General features: G+C 38.0%; 1 protein-coding gene across 11 annotated transcripts in view; it reads left to right on the top strand.

The window, feature by feature from the left end:
• rbm20 (RNA binding motif protein 20) overlaps positions 1-19458 on the top strand; it is a 53650-nt gene extending 34192 nt beyond the window's left edge. For all 11 annotated transcript variants that reach the window (XM_030435202.1, XM_030435192.1, XM_030435220.1 and 8 more), the window contains 13 exons: positions 843-1890; positions 2352-2416; positions 2757-2866; positions 3863-3963; positions 9672-9818; positions 11028-11159; positions 11239-11318; positions 12031-12745; positions 12824-12910; positions 13055-13652; positions 14116-14181; positions 15809-15930; positions 18093-19458. In XM_030435202.1, the coding sequence (XP_030291062.1) occupies positions 843-1890; positions 2352-2416; positions 2757-2866; positions 3863-3963; positions 9672-9818; positions 11028-11159; positions 11239-11318; positions 12031-12745; positions 12824-12910; positions 13055-13652; positions 14116-14181; positions 15809-15930; positions 18093-18161 (3340 nt within the window). In that variant the 3' untranslated portion in view covers positions 18162-19458. The remainder of the gene's footprint in view (positions 1-842; positions 1891-2351; positions 2417-2756; positions 2867-3862; positions 3964-9671; positions 9819-11027; positions 11160-11238; positions 11319-12030; positions 12746-12823; positions 12911-13054; positions 13653-14115; positions 14182-15808; positions 15931-18092) is intronic.
• Positions 19459-20065: the final 607 nt, after the last annotated feature.

Genomic DNA, 20065 nt, shown 5'->3' with positions numbered 1-20065 from the left:
ACTGAGTAAATGTCTCTTTGTATTACCCAGTTATTATTTTTTTTGTCTGTGTAGTTTCTTATGTTAATGAAAGTAGTGAATGTAACATAGCTGCTGGTGGTTACTAGTTAGCCTTGTGTGAATGTTCGTTAAGTCTAACTGAACAAAAGTGATCATTGGTAGGTAGTTTTGGAATAGTATACAATTTGCATTGTCTGTACTATATTTGCATAAAACACAAATACTAAGCTAACCAGCATTACATTCTAAAAATGTATGCAGAGCTGCAGTTGTTACATTGGTATTGCAGTAATTGTTAAAACAGTGGGAACTTAACTGTAAACAGAACAGTGTGAACAAAATTGCATAGGGACATTTATTGTATTAAGTGATTCCATATCCTGTTAACCAGTAGTTAATTTTGAAAGAAAAATGTATTTGCTGTTACTTGCTGATTCTCAAAATAGACATGCATGGCTTGCATCGTAGTGTTGGCACCACTTAACCTCAGTCCCATTGGTTCCTACTGGCATTGTCTCTACATTCATCCAGTTTAGCTTGGCTGGATTCTTGCAACTGTGGCTGTATATTAAACTTGAGTGATATAGGTTTCTGGGCTGGTAACTCAGAACATCTGAGTTGCAGACTAGATCTTACCATTTGTAATGAGGATTGAGGACGCCACATAATTTAAAACAATCAGTTAAAGGCAGCTAGTCTGAGCCCCACATTAAGAGCATACATGTGATCATAGACAGAAACATTAGAGGCTAACTTCTCAGCTATTGTGTTACATCTTATAAAGCCTGTGTATTTGTCCTTCGAGATTCATAAGAAATGTGATGTCTTCTTTCTCTTGATAGCATCAGTGCGGTGCCTGTCGACAGCGGCGATAAGAAGGGCCTACAGGTGGGGGGCCAGCTGCAAGGTGTTGTGCAGACGGGGCCTCACCAGCAGAACCAACAGCTCCTCCTGACTCCAGCCAGCCTCCAGCTCGCACAGCTCCAGGCCCAGATTACCCTCCATCGCCTCAAGCTGGCTCAAGGGGGCAATACAGCCACTGCCGCCACTGTTCTCAATCAGGTTCTTTCCAATGTTGCGATGTCCCAACCCCTGTTCAATCAGCTGAGGACTTCGACAATGGTTGGGAACCCCCAGAGTGCATTCCCCACAGGAGTGCTAGGGTTTCCCTCTGCAAATTCAGCCTTTGGGGCCTTGGTGGGTGGAGGATTCAGCCAAAACCCAGGGAATGTGAGACTGAACCATCCTGGTGGAGGTGGCACACTGGGCCAACAGGGTGCAGAGTATGGTAAAAAGTCAGGGTCAGTGTACCCCTCCGATACTGACAGGCGTCTTCAGTACAACTTAGTTGGGGGTACATCTCCAGCATCAGGAACTGCTGGTGATGGTCAGTACTCAGCGATTAACTCTCAGGTAAAAAACATGAACAGTGTTGGTTTTCAGAGAGATTTCTATGGGCATGATATGTTGGGGCAACAAACTGGGTTTAGTGTCAATGAGCAGAACATGAATGTTTATAACTCCACTGGGCATAAGGAGCAATGGAAAGATCCCGCTAACCCGAGTCACACCGGACAGATGGATATTGTTTCTAATGCTGCCAATGTGTGGACAGCAGCTGGGAAGCCAATTCGGTCCAGAACAGAGCTGTATAACCCAGAGGAGCCCACCCCTGACCCCAAATTCAATCCCAGTAGTGGGATTTCCTCTTTTGGTTCAAGTGGCACGCAGGGGTTTGGGGGTTACCAGGCCCTGCGTGGAAGTGAGGAAACTCTGTCTTCAGGTACCAGGACACTTCAGCCTTACCAAGTCAATGATTACCACGCTGTCACACCCACTCAACTGCCACACCAATGTAGCATCTGTGACAAGAAGGTCTACAACCTTAAGGTCAGTGAACTCATCAATCATAAGCATAGATTGCATGTATGTTAATGTATGAGGAATTACTTGTAATTGTCACTGTGGCTGTAGAAGACCTGAACATTAAGATTAACATTGTTCACCTGCACATTTCTTTAATTAATGGACGGTGGGAAGTTTAACAAGCCATCAAATTCTCAAGTATTTTGTCTTTAAATAGAACAGGAGTGAGTGATGCTTAAAAGATTTCCCAGACCCTAGAATTTGGGTTTTGGCTTTGGATGAGAAAATGGGTATTTCAGATGCATTTAAAATGTTTTGAGTTGATGGGCAACTGCAAGCTAACTTGTTTCTTTACTACTTTCAGTCATGAGCTTATACAAGGGGTATGATGGGAGAGCAAGCAGTGAGCTTCTGAACAAACCGTTTGATTCTATGTTTGGATGGTGTGTGTGTGTGTGTGTGTGTTTATATGTGTTTGTTTTTAGGACTGGGACCAGCATGTGAAGGGAAAACTACATCTGCAGAACCGAATGTTGTACACAAATGAAAGGTGGGTTATTTGGGACTTACATTGATTTGACAGAGTTTAAAGTAGGTTGTAATTGTTGTTTTACTACTGCAGTACAATTACAAGTCTCATGCCCAAAGCTCATGGCATCTCATGGTTAAGTCTGTTTTTTGGTGATTTTCAAACTATTTTAGGTCAAAATGTTTGTTTATATTGACCAGTTCAGAGAAAATGTTTCTCTTGTTGGAAACATTTTGTTTTCCTTTTCCTCACTCTATATACAGCTGTCTTAATGTTTCTATGAATATGAGCTCTGTCACAAGATATGCGTGAGCCAGGCAGGGGAGAGGCAGCTATAATCAGCCTTCAATGATTGTTGCAGCTCCACAGCGGTATCAGCTGGAGCTGTTCACTACGGTGTCGGCAGGCCTTCTGATGGAGGTCTGAACACAGGAGGGACGAACTCCATGGTGTACTCTGCTCAAAGCCAAGGTAGGATAACCCATTAGCCACCACAAGTGTCCTTGTTTGCTAGCATTATAATGAGTGATGTTTTTCTCGTTGAATATGCGAAGCGGAGTGATAGATGGAAGTCAGGGACTATTTTTAGTTACATGAGGGTATGAGGCAGCATGTTTTTATAACTTGACAGTGTACTTAGATACATTGATGTATGCTGTTTGAATAAAGTGATTTGAAATCCAAAATATTGTGGACGAGAGCACTAATCCAAATCTTAGTTTCATACTTGTTGGGGGTTTAAGACTCTTTGTGCGCATATTGTAAGAGTAAACCCACAAAGTTGATACACAACAAATTGAGCACCTGTTCTCTCGTTGCGAGTCATTTGTGGCCACCAGATGATATGCCAAGAAAGTGAGGAAGTCATTGAACGTGACGAAACGTAACATGAATAAAACCTGCCATGATCCAGCACTACTTCACAACATCATCAAACTATGTTTTCATTGTTTTTATTGAGTGACCCCCGGCAGCAGATAGGACAAAGGTTTTTGGGGGTTGTAGTTAATAGCTATACATGACATGGAAAAATTATGTCATCTTTTCAGCTACTAAATACACCTTGGGCCATTGTAGAGAAATCCTGAAGCCAAATCATTATAATTACAGCACATTCAGCATATTCTATGTTCAGGAAATCTTTGCTGGAACAAACTGCAGGTTGTATCTGAGAACATGAGAGTATATTGATATCACAGTAGAGTATGACCACTCTCACCAGGTGTCAGTTCTAAGCACTGATGCATGTTTGTGCTGCATCTATGATTTCAACATTATGTTTTCAAATGCATAATTATACAACAGATAGACTACGAAAAAGGAAAAAATCCAGTAATGATTTTGAATGATACAGATTTTATGTCACATTTAGAACATTTAACCATTAAGTCCATTTTTTTTCTTTCCCTCTCAGTTGGTTTACCTTAGAATACATTTTATTTCCAAATTTCAAATTGTTTTCCACAGATGCATCCTCAGGAGCCAATGCACCATACTTACCAGCTCCAGCCATGAAGACGTATCCCATGTCAGATACAGGATTTGCCCCACACCAGCCAGAGTCAAAGGTCAGACAAATGTATGGATGTTTTCTCAGGATTTTCCATTAGCATATCTAGTAATGAAGTGGTAAAGGTCAGTCACCATCCTGGATTGATGATATTACATAACAGGAATCTAGCTATACCTTGATTAGTATTATAGTATTATAGTATTCGACTATTATCAATAACTGTCAATAATAGACTTGGATGGTGCTGGTCAGTTTCATTGGTATTCTTAAGTGCAGACTATATTTTTCAGACTGATGATATGGTATTATACTTGTCTAATTACACTTGCATGTCTTGTTAATACTATTCCCTTCATATTTTCCTATATGTTCTCGGAAAAAAGAAACACATGTGTTCTTATCAAAACAAGACGTAGCAAGAGAAATGGCAAATAGATCAGTGTCCAACATTTGATTTAGGAATGAATACCAAAATGCAATGAACTATGAAAACAACAAAAAACATAATAGTTAAATACTAAATTGATAATGATTAAGATTAAAATAATTAGAATACTAAAATGAATGAGTTGCTCTGCTTTTCACAAGGGCTCTCCAAGTATAATATTTATGTTTTCTTTTTGTTATTTGCATGTTAATGTTCATCTCAAATACAGTTTTTATCTTAATAGATTTTGTAGCTTAGCAGCAGGAAAAAGTGTACAAGGTGCGTAATGAGTTGGCCCTCAATGCGTTACGTATTGTGAATGGACCCATATCCCCTTGTTGACAGCTGCTGGGGCCTGACAGTGGGCTTTGTCTTGACTTGACAACTCGTTTCCATTCAACTGTATAGCCTGGCAATTACAATGCTGGCTAGAAACTATGTGTCGAGATATTTTATATAATCTTATTTTACCACTTAATGATTGCCCAACTTCTTGAAACTATTGCATTTTCGTACATTTTCTATGCTGCATTGTCAGACACTCTACTGCTTAGTATAATTACTGATTTATTGTTTCCATTTTAGATGGGAACACATGTTCACATTCACAAGTGCGTCCTACTATAAAAATGTCTTTAAACGGACTCAACTCAGCCGTGTCGTTAATTGTGTGCCTTTCAGAACAGAAACTGTTTCATGTTAACTGCAGCAGCTGTCTACACAAGCTCTGCAGAGCCCCATGCTCCAATTTTATTGCACACATGTCCTGTAACTGCAGAGCTAACTGAAAGTGTTTATTTGAACAGCAGAAATCTTTTTTTTTTTTTTTTTTTACTTGGATTTGAATAGGCCGCTAAAGACACTCATAGGACATGACAGGGTAAAATGAAATCGATGGTAATAGTAGGACAACAACAACATTTATGGGGACAGTAAAAATTACTAGCATCATCTAGACAGGAGCATATTTATCAATGATTAAACAATTATTTTTTAAGTTCTGTTAATTGTATTAAAACAGGCAATCATAAAAGCTACATTTATTTTTCTGTGTTCCTCGAAACATATCTGTAACTACTTGTTGCTGTAGTCAGTGTGCCTGTTCAATAGTGCTGGACATTGACTGGTTGACTAGGGTTAAAAAACAGCAGCTGTTGATGGTTGTCCATCGTGAAAGTAGGTCTCTTAAAAAGCACATTGCGGATGATGAGCGAGGTGAAAATTTGCCCCGGCAAACCAGGGGAAACCCTAATCTGTTGCCCAGCGAGCAGCTTTCAACAGTTAGCGGGCATTAATACACACTCAGTGCTGGAACACATACCTGTACGCGGACACACATGTACACACTGTGCAGACTTGTACAGTGTGTATATTTTACAGTGCTGCAGTTTTCTTAACTTCTTGAATCAACCCTTACCATACATTTTAAAGGTGTCCAATAAATACGTTAAATGCTTTTACCAGCTTTTTATTGAAGGCATAGTATATCACACTCAAAATAATTGCAAGACTATGTTCATTGAAAAACTTAATGTTTCATCAGTCAACTTACAGACAATTGTCCTGTAATTCAGCTGGATCTATTTTGGTATGTTTGGACATTGTAGGACTTTTGCAAAAATAGAAAATAGTGTGCGCTTTATATAGTGTAACTAGACTACACAGAGTGTATACAGACAAACAATAATAAAAGCTCAAAGGGATAGTGAAAAAAACATTGTTTAGTGAGGAGTAAGATTAAAAAATTATGTTCAGGACAATTTTGCCTCCTTAAAGAGATGATCCAGATTCTCAGACCATGTTGTTTAAATTACGTCCCTTTCACTATAAAACTTTATTGTGTCCGCCATTAGTTCTTTTCTTCATTGCCAGGGGACCCTATCTAACAGGAGCCAGGACTCTGTGCTGTGAAAGTCATATGCGCCATTGGTTGGTTATTGACAACATGATTTATTGTATCAGTGGGAAAATATTTACAGGCTGTGCTACATGAGCTAATGTTAGTTGTCATAAACACACACCTGTCTAAGCGGAACAGGTGGGGTTTTACTGTTCTTAAGTCCCTGTTTTGAACACAGAGTCACAAAAATCTACCATACTGTCACATGTGATAACAATAAGAAAAACCCCTCTTTGTTAAGTGAAATCCAAGATACATTTCTCTAAGCTAAATTTTTCGTTCAAAATATAGTAAAGCAATTGTTACAATCTACATGAAAAGGCTTGCACCCACATTTGCGTAACCACACAGATAAAAGCATACACACATGCACGCTTGCACATACATAGCCTTCCTGTTGTCCAGAAGCCCAGCTTGAAGTAACACAGTAGCTTCATGTGATAACATAACTCATACAGAGATAAACACAGGATTACAGCTAACTGCTGTTAGGAGCACAGACCTTAAGACCCCCGGGTCACACCCCCAGGCGATGGTATAAAGTTTCAGACTGTTGAGAGACTGTTAAAACGATCTGAGGGATCAGCGTGCGAGCGCTCTGCATCGGAACGTGGAGAGAAACTGTGAAACCTGACTGACCATCTCCCTGGATCTTCCAACACGGGTCCTGCTTTGCACAAATAAACAGACATGTCCTTAAGAGAGATTCCAGCCTATGTCAGTCAGCATGCTGTCAGTGAGAAACGGCAAATCGCCGTGTGAAATGGTTGTTATCTTTTACACCATTCTGCCCCTAACTTGCATAGGTCATAGTGTTGAGAGTGTGAAGTTTTCAGCTACAGAAAGTAACGCTGAACACACTGTGGCAGATGGAACCAGTACCTCTTTTGACTGTAGTAAAGGGTGCAATTGTTTTAGCAGTCGATTTATGAATGAATATGGAGAAACAACGTTTTTGTTTAGGATTAACTTCAATAAACTCATGGGAGGTTAGTTATACAATAATATTAATAATAATTTTATAAATATTTTAATATTATTTTAATAATATACAATAATATTCTCCATCATAGCTAATTACCAGCTCAATAAAAAATAAAAAATGACACATTTTTGGCTCTTTCCAAGGCAAAGTAGCTTCAGAATGACAAAGTATTTCCTGTAATGTTTTTTTTTACGTAGTTGTGTTTTTTAATTAATTCTTAGAATCAAACTGTAGTGAATGTTAGTGCCAAACCTTTTGTGCGACTGACTCAAAACCGTGGCATTGTTAAGCTAAGATACAGCTGTAACTGAAAATGTAACTTTGTATCAAGGTTTGTTGTCTGTTTTTGTTGAAAAAAAAAAAAAACAGTTGAAAGTCTTATGTGCAAAAGCAATCACTTAAGGAGGCCCTGGCAGTGTGTGCAGGGCACTCCTTGTGAGTATGCAATAACATGACAACACTCTGCGCCTCTGGTTTGCGGTCACCAGAAATTGCTACTGTTTAAATCTTCAGCCAACCTTGACAGTGATATCAATGCTGTGGTCAAACTGTCTGGGCAGTCAGACACAGACAACATTTTCCAGGTCAGACATTAGTGAGTGCAGTGAACAAGACTCTTGTTCTCTCTAATATTCCAAGGACATAAACTCCACTCTATTCCTGGATGTGTTTATTAAGCCAACCTGCACTGACCTTTATGTATTCTGATGAACGCTGTGGCACTGGCACTGGCACTGCATGGAGCTGTTAATAGAATTATCACTCTTATATCTAAAGCTGTTGATGTCAACTTGCTGGCCAGAAATCATTAAGTTGTGTCATAGAAATTCAGTTATTAGTCATCCAGATCATCTTTCGATTGTGGTTGTATGAACAGTAATGCGGTCTTTCCACAATTTGTGAATAGATAATGTCTGATGTTTAAAAAAGTTGTATGATTATCCAAAATTGCTGTTTTAAAGGAAAGTATGAGTCTTCAGTTGATGAACTACTTTATCTTTATTGTTATCAGTCAGGTTTTTGTGAGATACAACCACTTGTTATTTATGGAATGTTTCGGATTAGTACTTCGTGTATCTTATGAATACTGATACACTTGTCTCTGATTATGTTTCACCATGCATAGTTAAGTGACTTTGAGACTGTAAAAGTTTCCTCCATGCCTTTACTCATGCTACACGTGATGGCTATTGGACCCGGTGTGAAGTGTATGTTAGGGTAGGGTTTTCCCTGAACAAATTCCCTGTAAAAACAGAGACCCTTGCTGCTGGTCCGAGTTGGAATTAGGACCCCAGTCTATCCCACACATGGAACTGTCTGTCATGTCTATCAGCCAGAGAAGCAGGAAGAGGAGGAGGGGCACTGTAAAAACTGCAGCTGCAGCACAATAGTTGCAGAAATAAGACTCCCTGATATGACAAGCTGAATTTACTACTGTGCCGCAGTGATATTAAAAGAGGTGTCAAACGGTATGTTCACTGGCTGGTTTGATGATGAATATAGATAAACACATTAAACTTGAAAGGGGTTCTTGCTTTTGTGTTTTTAAAGGTGTCATATGCAGGAGGTAAACTGCTCAGTAGCACAATTAAACTAAACAACAACATGCAGAGCCCCTTCTATGGGGAAGTTATGCAGTTCTTAAGATGATCTTATAGATAGAGCTCGAATGAGAAAGAATGGATTAATAATAAGACATCTGACAGAGAAACAAAAGGAGGAAAAAGTCTTCATCTGCCTTACAAATAAAGGTATAAAAGTAAACAATGATAATCATAATAAAGCAGTAGATTCAGCCCACTGTTTGTTCCCATGAAGAAAAGTATAATAAACCAGTCATCTACCAACTTTCCTTCAGATGAAAAGGGGGATAGACAAAGAGATACGTCTGGTAGCCTAGAGGGATTTGTGTCAAATATGTGAAATGTCTGGGGAGAGTCAGCTGACAAGTCTGTAAATCCAAACAAGAAAACTTTCATTATCACCGCTGCACTACTGCCAAGGAACTATTAATAGATGCAATGAGGTGGGCTGTTTCAAGGAGGGAAAATGACATGACATCCTGTGTGATAGTGTTACATTGATATTAGACAGACTAGCCTCACATATTGTTAAAAGATCACACACACACTTTATCTAGTGTGTCACCCATTTACAAATAGACAAGGAGACAGTGTGGTTTGAGAAGTTAGCTTACAAATTGCAACTAGAATCTCTGACCAATGACAGCTGGGTTAAAAGGTCCGGTCCTCATTATAGGGTTGGCAGGTTTTGCCGCTACAGTTAATAATAATGTAAAACTAGATGACTGTTGATATTGATGAAGTGGTATGAAGGGTGGACTCAATTCAAATTCAAAACAGATACTAAGTAGATTTTTGACACTGATCCATACAATATTTTAAACAACACTCACAGTTGCTCAAAATGTGTAGTTTTTGTTATCTGCAGACATTTCCACCAAGAAAGGCAACAGCAGGGCGAGTCGTTCACATCTGCAACCTCCCTGAAGGCAGCTGCACAGAGAATGATGTCATCAACCTGGGTCTACCATTTGGCAAAGTTACCAACTACATCCTAATGCGCTCAACCCATCAGGTAACATAACATTAGTATTTATCAATTATTTGTGACTCAAGTTTATCGATGAATATTTTAAATGTATATCTTGGATATCGTGTCACCAAATGTCATGCTTGAGTAAAAGTAAAATATTGTGTTAAAATAAATGTGCAATAAATGGGCATAAGTATCAAAAGTACAAGTAAACATAGATTATACATATATTTACATGTGTGTATATATAGTTTTCTGTCGGTTGTTTTTGGGTGAGATAATCTGCATTTTTCAGATAAGTAGAATCAGTGTTTTCTCATACGATTACTGATAAGATAGATAAATTGTGCTACTTTGGCACTGATGCACCATGTAATCTGCAAATTAACTCGCAACCAAAGTCATCAAATAAATGTAGTAAAGTAAAAGCATAAACATTTCTTTTTTATTCCACACCCCTCAAAATTGTACCTAAGAGCAGTTCTTAAGCAAATGTACTCATTTATATTCGTTCACTGTGTATATTGAGTGCATTAGTCCCAAAAATTAACCACCTTTAAATAAACACTACAAGTATCCAGGGTAACAGCGATCTTCTTTATTTTGGCAAAGTACAGCTGCTTGTCAGACCTACAGTAGGTCTAAGGCCTTTAATTGCATACTACCTTGGTTCAAACTCAAAATAATCTAAAAAGTATTGCTGTGTGTGTGTGTGTGTGTGTGTGTGTGTGTGTGTGTGTGTGTGTGTGTGTGTGTGTGTGTGCAGAGACCTCTGTTCTGATGAGCTCCTGATTATCATGTGAATATTTAGCTTGAAAGAAATTTGCCAAGAAGCAGATCACCAAATAATCTATGTGCATTTTTATGATTATCAACAGCTTTTCTGTGCTGCAGCTGTTATGTGATATCATGTACTTTGTCATAACTTACTGGCTGTTTAACTACTAGTACATGACAGCTCACTCAGGCTCTCAGGTTTCAGTTATCAGAACTCAACTGCAACATTAACATCACCCCTATCAAATTTAAAGCATTCGCACCAAAATCATGGGATTGGTTACAGGGACTAAAGCGATTGTGATTTATTATGGTCATGAAATGTGATCATTTGTGATGATGATTTTCAAAGATTTGCCTGCATCCCAGTCTGACATGTGACATGTGAAATATGTTTCAGATGTCCCGCAAGAAACACCATATAACTGTCAGAAGGGGACTATTGTTTACAGCAACTATGTGTTCTCCCATTAGGCTTTTCTGGAGATGGCGTATGTTGAGGCAGCTCAGGCCATGGTTCAATACTACCAACTCACTCCAGCTATGATTACCAATCAGAAGCTTCTCATACGAATGTCTAAGAGGTACAAGGAGCTTCAACTCAAGGTACGACTGAAGATCAAAGTAAACAGCAGTTAAAGGCCATAATAGCCAGTTACTAAACTTGAATTTCTTTTCTGTGTAGAAACCAGGTAAAGATGTTCAGTCAATCATCCAGGATATCAGCTGTCAGCGGGAGCGGGATGAGATGCAAGAACATGAACAGTAAAGAAACTCCTCATTCTCCTTTTAATCTCAAATGCGTCTTCTTGTGTGGTCAGGTTCTATGAGTCATAAGGAATCAAGGAAAACAAAAAGGAAATTCAGTGATTAGTAAATGTCACTACTTATACTGCCTAAAGCCTTCCCAAGGGAACTGTTATTTTTTGTTGATTCTGGTATCTCCTGTGAACGAAAGGGTTCAAGCACTGCTGCCTCCTATGGTAAAGATCTTGATCTGGCAAGCATATGCATTTGCTGTGAAAGAAAGAGGCAATGCATTTTTAATACTGTATTTCTTTTTTAATTACAGGTGATGTGTTAATGTATCTATTTGTGACAATGTAGAATTAATAACTGTAATATAACGATGGTGCAACAATTAAACCTTACCACCAGACCAAAGACCCCTCAATTCGTCCTCAGCAATCTGCCATAAAAGAGTCTTAACTTTATGACTTATCTAACCTTGATAAGTCGGATTCCGACCCAGTGACAGCCATTAACAATATCTATAATAATTATACAAAAAGAACCAATCTTCTCATTGATTGTCCAATTTGCCTTTATAGGTCATAGCGAGGCATCAGAATTAAATTAGGACTGTTTCATGACTAGTTAAAATTTTCTTGTAGTACATGAATCAGTGTTAGTTTTCAGATAGATGTTTTTGCTTTAGAAAATGTATCCATCTAAACTACCTATCATATCTCTCCAGCTACATGCCAGAGAGAGCACGCTCCCGCAGCCCTATCAGTCGCTCTCTGAGTCCTCATTCCCACAGCCCCAGTTTTACATCATGCAGCTCAGCCCACAGCCCCCAGGGGGCATCATGTAGAGGTCCAGAGAGAGGCAGCAATGGCATGGGCCCCCGCAGGGGCTCTTGGGATTGGTCATCACATTTACGGAGGGGTGAAGACGAAAGGGAGAGGGATGACCCATGGAGAAACGGGGGCAGCGTGGATGACGATCGGCCTAATGGACGGGCAGCTGACCGTCGGAAGGGTTACCAGAAACCCTTGGATCATATTAGCTCAAGATCTGCAGATGAACGAGGAGGAGGAGGTGGAGGTGGAGGTGGTGAAGGGATAAGAGCCAACAGAGACTGGCACCCACGAGGCAGCCCTCAAGGCATGTCCTTCAACTCTTACAGGAACATGGAGGACGACTTCTACATGAAGGAACAGATGTACAAGTCTGACAAGCCGCCCAGACCTCCATACCAAAGGCACGATGCAAAGTCAAAGAGAAGGGATGGTGGTGACTACCACAGTAGATCAAGGCATTCAGAGTTTGAGATGACTGAGGAGCCACTTCGCAGAGCCCTGGAAGACAAGAGACAGATGTCACCAGACAGGGGCAGGAGCAAGAAGACAAGCCGGAGGCACACCACTGCAGAAAAACATGATAGGGAAAATGCTGCTGAAAACCCTGTGAGTAAAAAAAAGTGCATTATTCTTCTATACCTACTTTACGTATCCTTCTAGCTGCTAAGTAATTTCTTTTCCCAGGATCGCCAGTCAAAAGAAAAGTCTGTGTCCCCTCATCAAAGCAGCAAGCCAAAAGAGACAACCAAATGTAGTCAAGATAGAGACACTGTAAGTAAGCATTTTGATTGTTATTTTACATGTTAACTCCTTCAGGTCCTTATTTAAGTCCACAGGTTCACTGTAAAGTTGCAGGATACTGCTACTGTACTTGGAAAAGAGTATTTATAACTTTTTTCTTAATCCATTTTGTAGGTGAAGGAGTGGGAAAGTGGAGATGACACTGATGGAGAGTGTTGGTATCCTAAGAACATGGAGGAACTGGTCACTGTTGATGAAGTGGGTGGAGAGGATGATTCCATTATTGAGCCAGATCTTCCTGAGCTGGAAAAGTTTGTGTCTTGCCCCAAAGAGTCTGCAGAAGAAGAAGTTGTAGAGGAGCATATAGTACCAGCTTCTTCGTCCTCCTCGGAGGTGCAAGAGACATCTAACGAGAAGTCTAAACAGGAAAAGTTCTGTGAGGATGTTGGACACCAGGCAGAAACATCTGTAACTGTGAAACAAGAGAATGTTTTGACTACAATGAGTCCTGAAGACCAGAAACTCCAATCGCTCCAGTGTCCAGTGGCTCCTGCGCTACCATTACCTAACCTTAGCGATTTCCCAAATGAGGAGTTCAAGGCTGCACTGGAGGAGACATATTTAGAGGACAATGCAACCAAAAGCGGGTCATCAGAGGAGTCAATGGAAAATACCATTTGTGCATCGAAGGACAGCAAAACCCTGGAAGTGGGACAGGTCACAGAAACAATCAGTAACGGGGTTCAGCACAAGGATGACAGTCTTAAAAAAGGTTCATTTTAACAGAGAAGTCAAATGTTTCCCATTCATTATATTACATTACTTTAAGCATCCTAACGATCTATTCCAATACAATATATTAGATTATTAACCAATTAGTTGTTTGTCAAAACATGTGCAGCTATTTTGATAATCTATTAATTCAATTATTTATGTTTATACCAAAAAGGCATTCTAAAGAGGAAGTTGATATATTTCAAATTTACAGTCATTATAGTACCAGATTACCTGTGTTTCCATTGTTGAGCTATGTTGGAGGATAGTAAGAAAACAAAGGGTGCATTTTGAACAAAAACATAGTGGAAGATTAACTAACTTTGACTTATTCAGACTGCTGAAGCCCCATTTAAGCTTCAGCTGAATTAGATTGAGCTTGTGAGAATGAAGGCAATGAAAGCATATGTGGTAAGGTTTTGCTTACCCTGCCTTTCTCATAATTTCTACATCTTTTACAGAGATTGAGGCCCCCTCGCCATCTCATGAGCAAGACAAAGCTGTCGGTGAACACAGCATTCCTTTGGGTAAGCATCTCAAGTTAAATTATCACTATGACTAACTTGAAATGTTTTAAAATGCACTGAGAATAAATCAAGATTTAGGATCTCAGATATAGTTCATATAGTTCTCATTTTGACAGCAAATTTCAGGTTTATATTTCAGGTAAATATTTAACTGCAACAATAATGATTAAAACTAATGATGAAACTATCAGAATTCTCTGGCTGGATAAAAACCTGTCCATGAGTCTACGAACTAACTGGTCTATATTTAATCGTCGCCACAGATACAGGTTCATGGAGTCTTGAGCCTACGACCTTAGTCCGAAAGATAAAGTGTTGTCAGGCACACCATTAATAAGTTCACTGACAACCTGTTGCATTAGCACTCTAATTGACTGGAATTGCTTTGCCACTTGCTGACCTATTTCGATGAGCAGGTTGTGAAATGTTCCCCTGGGAGATGAGTATTTATATTGTCATTAGAGCTAGAATGACACGGCTGAGCACATGGCCAGTGTTGGACCTGCTGCATGGAGACTGACATAAGCTGTGGTGCAGTGTAACAACATTGGACCACAGTGCAGACATGAGAGCGTGGCTATTTCTGTTGTATGATGCCTGCAAAGTGTGTGTTTGTGTGTGTGTGTGTGTGTGTGTGTGTGTGTGTGTGTGTCCAGAAGGCTCTGTATCCATTGCTAGCATGGCTGAGACTAATATAAGGTTGATGAGTCATCTGATTGTTGTTGTTGCCATTTGTTTGTTTTTTTTACATTCTTCTGTATTCATTTGAACTAGAATAACATGCACTTTTTGCAATTTTCTGTAATCAAAGTGTAGTTCTATTAAAATGCACATGCTGTGCTCACTTGGTGGACTCTCTTAGTCTGTAGATACACTGCCTAAAATGTTTGTGTGTGTGTGTGTGTGTGTGTGTGTGTGTGTGCGTGTGTGTGTGTGTGTGAGAGGGTATTCATGTTACCAGCATAAGCCATTAAGTGGAAGAACAGTGTCCCATTCTTTATTATTCATTATACATAGAAGAAAATAAAATTGTGGTGTTATAGGCCCTTTTCAAGAGATTACATTTCATTTCATGTATTCATCATTTCTAAATGTTTTTGTGTACAAAAAAAATTCCCTTTTGGTTGTATTTCATAACTCAATGTCAACACTAGAGTAAAAAGAAAAGTGAAGAAAATAGTTTTAATTTGTTTGAATTTTTGTCAGTGATTTATGTCCCTTTTCTCATTCTGATAAATTTTTCTTTCATTTAAAACACTTCTCATTACTGCAGTGAGGGGTGCACCTGTAGAGGTTACAGTATTTGTCACTGATGGAGGCATTGTTTTGTTTCTGTCGTTGTTGAAAGAAAATAATGAAAAAATTGACAAAAATGTAAATAATTAGTAAAACAAATTTACACTGCACATAAATTAATTTATTATATAAATAGTTTTACTTTTAAAATTTAGATTCATTTACAAATGCTTCATTATTTTCCTTTTTTTTTTAAGTGCAGCATGTAATTCACTGGACTGCAGTATTGCCTCAAGTACTATCGCGGTGAAAATCCTTTCAGAGGAACCTTCATCTGTCGGATGCTGATTTGTTGGGCTTAGTTCTAATTGTTATGTTCACTGTCTAATAGGAGTTGAATTCATTGTTCCGCGGACCGGCTTCTACTGTAAACTGTGCGGACTGTTCTATACCAGTGAAGACAGTGCAAAGACCACCCACTGCCGCAGCACTGTCCACTACAGGAACCTACAGGTACACACTACACTGTAACACACACAGTTTTCAGGTGATGTTGATCATGGCAAGAAGAATTAAAATGAGAAAATCGAATTATACATTTCCTTCTTTTATTTATTCTTCCCTCCCTGAATTCCTGAATTATATGAGCGTGCTAACCCTCAGTAAAGGCAATGTGTACTGTACGCACATGTACAACATGTCTGTCTGTACGTTTGCTTTGATGATAGCGTACATGCTTCACTGTACTGCTGGTGTGGTCCACAGTCATTGTGGTCTGGTAGAAACATTTTATACACCACCTGTTGCTGGTTTGAGTAATGTCGTCATAGAGATTGTACATGTAATGTTATTTTCTTTGTCTTTCTTCTTATGTTCATCTGATATGGGAGATTACATTTTTTTACATTTTTTTTTATAAACAGGAACACAAAATACAGTGAAACTTTACGACCTTTCTGTAGCTACATGAGGGTCAATTTAGTGTACAAACATTAATCTAACTTTTATTCACAAAGCAAACATGCTCTTGGTATATTTTGGTTGTTGAGTTGGTTTACATTTTGTACCTAAACACTTTTCCTGCTAGATTGTAATCGGGCAATAGGCAAAAAAAGTACAAAGAACAATTTGTTCAACATTTGACAGCTGAAAATCTATATTATTGATATTTATTTTGATAATTGATCAAAATTCTGGTCGTTTGAAGGAATACACCAAAAACTCACTGTTTATGTTTTTCTCACATCTTTATGCCCTTATGAATTTAAATGACATTTTGTAGATATTTCAGACCTAAGCTGCCTGTAGTGGGGCCCGAGAGCCAAAGTTGGCTTCCAGATGACAATTTAAAATGTATTTCAAAAAGCTATAATATAAATTGCCATTTATGCTGTTTGTTTTTTTATTTTTATTTTATAATGCTAATAATTATATTGCTAATAATGATGTAATAATGCTCTAAATAGCTAGGATCCCTAATTGTAAATTCATTTTCATGACTCAAGCAACACACCCAGGAAGTGTGTCAATTAAGGAAACTTGGGATCCCAGTTCCATTTAGTGGACATTATTAACAATAGTTGTTTGCTTCGTTTTGCCCCTGCCCATGTCACGTTTCAGATCTGACCCCCCAAGAAAAAACATTTGGGCTCCAGTGGACTCAACAGTTAATAGAAAATAATCAACAGATCAGTCAAAAACACAGGAATGCGATCAGATGGGAAAAAACACACTCAGACAAAAGCAAAAATGTATACGGACACACTCTAGCACACATACATATACATACACACACACACAAATATAGACTTTGCATGTAAACTTGCAACTGTATTAGGTTTCTCATTATTGACCATTCAGTGCCAAGTCGTCTTGCATTTCTCTCGTCCCCGGCAGCACAGCTGAGGCAAGGCGGAGGAGCAGCAATTTCCTAACATGGATTACATTCCAGGAAGAAAAAACTTGTTTTAAACAGTTGTGCTGTCTGTCAAAGCTGTGTGTGTATATGTGCGTATGTGTATGTGGGTTGCAGTGTATGTAGGTGGGTGTGTGGTTAATATATTTTATTAGTTTTATTCTTTTTTGACCGCAGAGCTACTTTCATCTGTAGAGTCTAACTTCAACACAGTGTTTCAGTACAGTAACCACTGTACTAAATGAAAAGATTTGGAAGAAAGAAAGACAACCCCCGACCGTGAGAGGCTCCCATTCTCATATACAGTATTTGAGTCATCTAAAGTCACACCAACATACCAACATGAGTCTTTGATCTTAATGCTGATATTTTTCTGACTGAAGCTGATAGTTCGTAGCTGCTGATATTAATTCATTATTAAATAATTGGTTAATTATAGTGTGTCACATATAATTTTCTACATAATCATCTTTGTAGAAAATCCTTTAATATTCTTGAGGTAGATGTGCTAGTGGCATTGTTATAGAGGTCTGGGTTTGGTTATAATTTGGAGAAAAGAATATTACCTTGTGTTAAAAAATGCTTTTCATGCACTCAAATCATAATTCACATACAAAGCTATATATATATATATATATATATATATATATATACATTTTTTTTTTTTTTTTTTTATATATATATACATATATACACACACACACCTACATTTTTGGGGATTGTAAATGTTTTCTTATTCCTTTCTTCCATTTGTCCACAGAAGTACCTGTCCCAGCTGGCAGAGGAGAGTCTGTCGGGGGGCCTTGCTGAACCTTCAGCTGCACAGTGACAGCAGCTTGACCCGTCACGTGTTGTACCGCGAACAGCAGAGGAGAGATTCATGTATATGTGATGTTGGTGCAAGGCTACGTTTATGTGACACATGGAAGCTAAAGAATATAAACAGTTGTACTGGTTTTGATATTTTGGTAGAAGGGATTCTTAGATGTCTTTAATGGACAACCTCAGCCATAGATGCTTGTACAGACCTGCAGCGTTATGTATAGCCAAGCTACAGTATTTAATTTAATTTTTTGGTTTTTAAATTTTCTTACAATTTAGTTTATTGGATTGTGTGTGATAACATGTATTTGTTTATGTTTTTGGAATTGGAATGTATTTACAATTATTTCCAAATACTGAGAAGACAAACTTTATCAGTATGTGCTTTTGTCAGTCCATTAGCTGAGTTTAAATCAATTATACTTGTCCTAACAACAATGATACATTTAAAGCTGCAAAATGACTTGAAATATGTGCCAAGGAATGTTTTTACTCAGTTAAAGAACTGAGGCTGATTCTCAGGTTTGTCGTATTTGTTGAACAGATTTTGGTGTATAGCTCAGAACTCAACATTTACATTTTTATTTATACTTGGGGCTTTAAAGGCACTTGCTGTTTTTCTTTAATCTTGTGCCAATAAGAGCACTATAGTATGTTCGTCAGGTTAAGATGTACATCATTTGGGTTAACAATGATGCAACTATGCAAAAAATGTTTGCAGATTTATGTTGGATTTAATTCATAAGACAATCAAAGTGATATTTACCAACATATGCAATGCCTTAAATATTAAAGACCTTAAACCGGACCACATGTTTAACTTAACATGCAATGTTTCATGTTACAGTAACTTGTTCAAAAGGATTATTAAGCCAGAACTTGTTTTTGTATACGGTAAATACTGTGACTTCAACAATAGTCGTTTTATTTTATTTTCATACGTTTTTTGATGCAGCAAAACTTGAATAAACGTTTTAAAGTTGTTTCAAAGGGTACTTTGTTTTTCAAAAGAATATTATGTCAAACAAATGGCGTATTCTTTGTGGTGTAATGTAATACAGTCATGAACACCTCCCAAAGACAGGGTATAGTACACCATCCATCCATTGCTTTTCTGCACCATGACTTGAGTCTAAGAGTTGTAAAAGGGCTCCACCAAGTGTCGAGGCAAAAAAACATCCAGGTGCAAAAAGTAAATCACATAAATGCATTTGTTAAACTTGGTTTGGATATATCACATTTGTCCTGTACCAAATTGTTGGCATTTTTTTTTGTAAAAATAAATGTATAAATGAAAATAAATATTTCACTGTCATGTATTTTGTAAGCTTAGTCACATTGGAGGTTCAAACAATGTTATATTAAGTGAACTAACTGTTCAGGATGATTAACATGCTTTGGCTAGAAGAACAATCAGTCAGTCAGTCATTTTAATCAATATCATCATCACTATCATCATGAATTAACCAGAATGTTGTAGCTGATATCAAGATCTGAAACTGCCAGAATAAAAAATAAATAGAGAAATAACTAAATGGGTCATTAAATAAATTATCATGCCATTAGATGCACCACAATAATATAAAAAATAATGGAGACATCAATAGATATATTAAATGTGACATGAATTGATATTTATGTTTTACTTGACTTCTTTTTTATTTACCTTTTCATCAATTGTGATATTTATTTTTCAATTTTATTTAACGTATTTTTTTATTTTAATATCTTTATAATTTTCCACATTGTATTTCCCCCCTAATTACTTCCACCAACTTTTTTCAGTATTTTCTTTTTACTTGTCTTTATCATGAATGTATTATGGATCTGGACACCAGGCTGTTGTTCGGCCTTTGCCTCCAATTTTCGTGGCCAGTTGCAGTATTAAAACGAAAAATTCAACTTTGGCCC

The sequence above is a fragment of the Sparus aurata genome, chromosome 1, assembly GCF_900880675.1.
Source record: "Sparus aurata chromosome 1, fSpaAur1.1, whole genome shotgun sequence".
Lineage (NCBI taxonomy): Eukaryota > Metazoa > Chordata > Actinopteri > Spariformes > Sparidae > Sparus > Sparus aurata.
The sequence above is the reverse complement of the archived record's forward strand: the minus strand, read 5'-3'. Positions and strand labels throughout refer to the sequence as shown.